Source organism: Neomonachus schauinslandi, chromosome 4, assembly GCF_002201575.2.
Source record: "Neomonachus schauinslandi chromosome 4, ASM220157v2, whole genome shotgun sequence".
In the NCBI taxonomy this organism is placed as follows: Eukaryota; Metazoa; Chordata; class Mammalia; order Carnivora; family Phocidae; genus Neomonachus; species Neomonachus schauinslandi.
In genome coordinates, this window is record NC_058406.1 from 114444399 (window position 1) to 114448257 (window position 3859).

At 41.4% G+C, this 3859-nt stretch overlaps 1 protein-coding gene across 1 annotated transcript; it reads right to left on the reverse strand.

The window, feature by feature from the left end:
• Nucleotides 1–397: 397 nt before the first annotated feature.
• Nucleotides 398–1524, reverse strand: MOS (MOS proto-oncogene, serine/threonine kinase). The gene has a single exon (XM_021688342.1). It carries the CDS (start codon nucleotides 1442–1444, stop codon nucleotides 398–400), a length of 1047 nt encoding a protein of 348 aa, XP_021544017.1. The 5' UTR covers nucleotides 1445–1524.
• Between the last annotated feature and the right edge of the window lie 2335 nt (nucleotides 1525–3859).

Here is a 3859-nt window from a genome sequence, read left to right on the forward strand (position 1 = left end):
TAGTTTACATTTAGGTGGTGGGTGTGGAGCATATTATTTGAATTTATAGAACATTTTGGCATTTTACAATTCAGTTCTGTCTTGGACAAGCTGGCTTCATCAATAACAAATTGGAACAAGTGCAGTACTGTTGCAGTAAGCACACTTGCAGCGAAAGATATATATATATATATACAACTCTGTGAGGGACTAAGTTTAGTTACTAACAATATTAAGCTGACTACTAGATTTGTAGCTATGCTACTTGTCTTAGAAGAAGCATTTGAGACCAAAAGGAGTTTTAAGTAACTTTATTTTCTAAAAATCCGTCCTGCAAATATGTTTTTTTCTCTACATGGTCACTAATTTAAAAGCGAATAGAAATAAAGACAAAGCTTATGTCGATACAGGTTAAGAGTCAGTCAAATTCAGCTCTTAAAGAGTTAAGGTCAACCAGGAGGAGTTCTGCACTTGGCCGCTGCAAAGCCCTGGCCCTCCAGCAGCATTGGATGATCTTCTCAAGTCTCTTCCCAGAGATGGAGTCAGTGAAGACAGCTGCTGACAGAGCCGGCCGGAGATTATAGGCCACCACGGCGTAGAGCACATACTGCCGCTCCCCTGAGTAAGGCGCCTCCTTGGTAGCCATTTGCCAGAGAGTGATGGCAAAGGAGTAGATGTCAGCTTTGGGCGTTAGGGTCTCCCCTTTCAGGAGCTCTGGGGCTCGGTGGGTGTAGGTGCCCCCTAGGGGGTAAGGAGGGGTCTGGAAGCACAGCTGATCTTCCAGCTTCTCCGAGCAACCGAAGTCACCGATTTTGCAGACATCCTGCTCACTGATCAGAATGTTAGCCGGCTTCAGGTCCAAGTGTACAATGTTTTGCGAGTGAAGGAAAAGCAGGCCATTCACAATATCTAGGGAATACTTGAGACACTTTTCCAGACTTAATTGCTCTCCGGGACAGCAGTGAGGCTGCACATCCTCCTCGGGGCAGCTGGCGGCACCGTATATGGCTTGGTGTAAGGTGACATTGCCACCAAACTCCATGATTATGGTGCCTAGGCTGTTAAAGCCCGCAGGCGTGCGCGCGCTGGCAGCCACCACCCGCACGATGTTATCGTGGCGAAGCCTGGCGATGTTGAGCTCAGCCCAGAAACTGCGCTGGGACGCCAGTCGATTCTTGGTGCACTTGTTCACTAGCTTTATGGCCACCGGAACACCGTGGTAAGTGGCCTTGTACACCGAGCCAAACCCACCAGCTCCCAGCCTCTGCAGGAAGCACACCTGTTCCCAGTCGATGGAGCACCAGGCCAGCCGGCGTGGTAGCCGTGGTGCCCTGGGAGGAGTGCCACCCAGGGAGAGCTTTCCTGCCTTGCTTAGGAGCTCGGAAGGGCTGCTGCAGGGCCGCGAGTCCGACGAGGGAGAAAACTCGCTGGGGAGGTAACTGCGCCGGGGAAGAGGCGAGGGCATCGCGCCTTCAAAGTGGACCCCAGAGTGGCTCAGGTAAGTGAAAAGAAAAAGGGCCGGTGAAAAGGGGAAGCATCGATCATTACTCCTTTGCTCCACCCAGCGTTTTTCTCCTCTTCCTTCATTTCCCCCAAATGAGCCACATCTGTGCTGTTACTCAGCAAGGGTTTTTATCAGATGGGGGGAAAGATCTGAATGAAGCACAACCCTCCTGTTTAGATGAAAATATTTCCCTTTAACACTTAAAGTGACTTCTTATAAAAACAAGCTCTCCGCTGAGAAGAGTTCGCCAGATAAACAGTACTGAGCTGCCCGTGGACTCACACCCCCCCCTTTTCCATGATTTCCTTCATTATAATAAAACCGGCTTTTTTTCCCAAGTGTCATCCGCTGAACATGATCAGTCCTCAGACTAAAGAGACACAATAGTGCAATGAAATTATTTCACACTTTGCAGGCTATAATGATTGTCAGTGTTATTCTCCAGCTGCATTAAATCACTTCCAGCAGTTATTGGCAGAAAGAGTTGAAATACGAACAGCTGACATTTGTTTAACTGATTACGGGGATAATTAGGTGTAACTTTCATATATGGATAAAAAACTGTAACTTTAAAGTAATCGATCCAAACACAATCACTGATACAGGCCAAAACATGCACCTCCTAAGTTCATCAGGGGAAAGGAAAATTCTCTGACACTCTATTCAGCTTATATAGTAAATTAGCAAGACTTCTTAGCAACATATCGACTTCCTAACAATCCTGTTCCATGGCAGTTTGGCCCACCCAGTAAGCTCACTCGCAGGAGAGATTCTAGACTTCACAGCAAAGGAATTACAGAAGTTTTGAAACAGAGTTGGGGGAGAAAAAAAGAACAGATTCGGATTCAGAGCTAGATCAGAGTTTCAAATAATAACAAAGATGAGAGAATCCTAGGAGAGGAAATATCTGCATAAAAATGGCACAGAATCACCACTGCCTATATATAATGTGGAAAACCAGATGTTGAAATTAAATCAGGGTCTTCCTTTCCAGCCCTGAGTTCCTCCTTTCTAGTTTTTATAACAACGAACTCCCCGACCTCCCACTGATTTTCATCCCATATCTTTGGGGAAAAGACCAATACTATTAACCTGTTGATTAAAAAAAACATAGGAAAGTGTTAGGATCTACATCTTTAAAAAATCGAATGGTAAAGTTCTGTTCTGACTTAATTGTACTTAGAGCACATAAGTGATGTTTAACAACATTTTTATGATGATAGGTCTATGCTTCTGAGATATATTGGTTCTAAGAAGATATGTGAATAAACACAAGCCATTTACATAAACCATTTGAAGTCTGTTGAGCCCTAGGATAGGATTTCTGGTCTATACTACCTATCTGCCTTAGTATGTGATATTGTGTGTAATATTTAACCTGTTTGAGCCTCAGTTTTTTCACTTAAGAAATTAGGATAATAATTATTATGCTTTTTAAATTTTGGAATAAAAGTTGGGGAGACCTGTACAAATTAACAACAAAAGTCTAAAAAATATACATTATAAAGCATTTTAGTAGAAAGGCAGTTGAATCAAACTCAAAATATAAAAGGATGGCAGTGAAGAGAGTAAAATAAGAAAGTAATAAAATTATATTCGACCATAAGTCTATGCTGCAAAATTTAATAGTCGTCACATAGTTAGCATTATAATTTAGATCTCTGAAACTGTTTTATATTAGGAGTGCTGTGAATGAGTATTAGTCAAATAATAGAGTGCCATAAACTTCTTGGCAAAATGATGTGACTTGTTATCATATCATCTTTATTTTTAAGATAAGAGCATAGACAATTCATTTTCCAAAGGTTGATTTTATTTCTTATATAAGATATAAGGTATTAATGAAAATGTGGTACTTTACATTCACAGGCCCCAAGTTCATTATATCCATCATCTCCAGTCTGCTCTAGAATATTTCATTGAATAACTATTTTAAAACAACCTCTAGGGCCAGATGGCCTGGGTTTCTTACTGTCCCTCCAGTTTCCTCATCTGCAAGATGAGGAAAATCTGTCTACCTCAGGACTGCTGTCAGGATTGACAGAATTCCAAATACTTAGATCAGGACCTGATAAATAATACCTAATTGCTAATTATTATTTATGAAACTCATTTTAAAAAGTGCATATGGATTCACACCAGTAAGAAACAGATTTGTTGGTATTGGTTTAAAATGTACCCTTCCAGGGCTGAGGTAGTTCATTACAAGCTAAACCAATCTAAAGTTTGACTGTTTTTTCCAGCTTAAATTTTATTTGAGGTTAAAGATGTAAGAGCATATTGCCTTATTGTTATATACTAAAAATGCCGAGGGTTAACACTAATCTGATCAAATGCAATAACCTTGTCATCCCAAATAAAGGCAAAGAATAACAT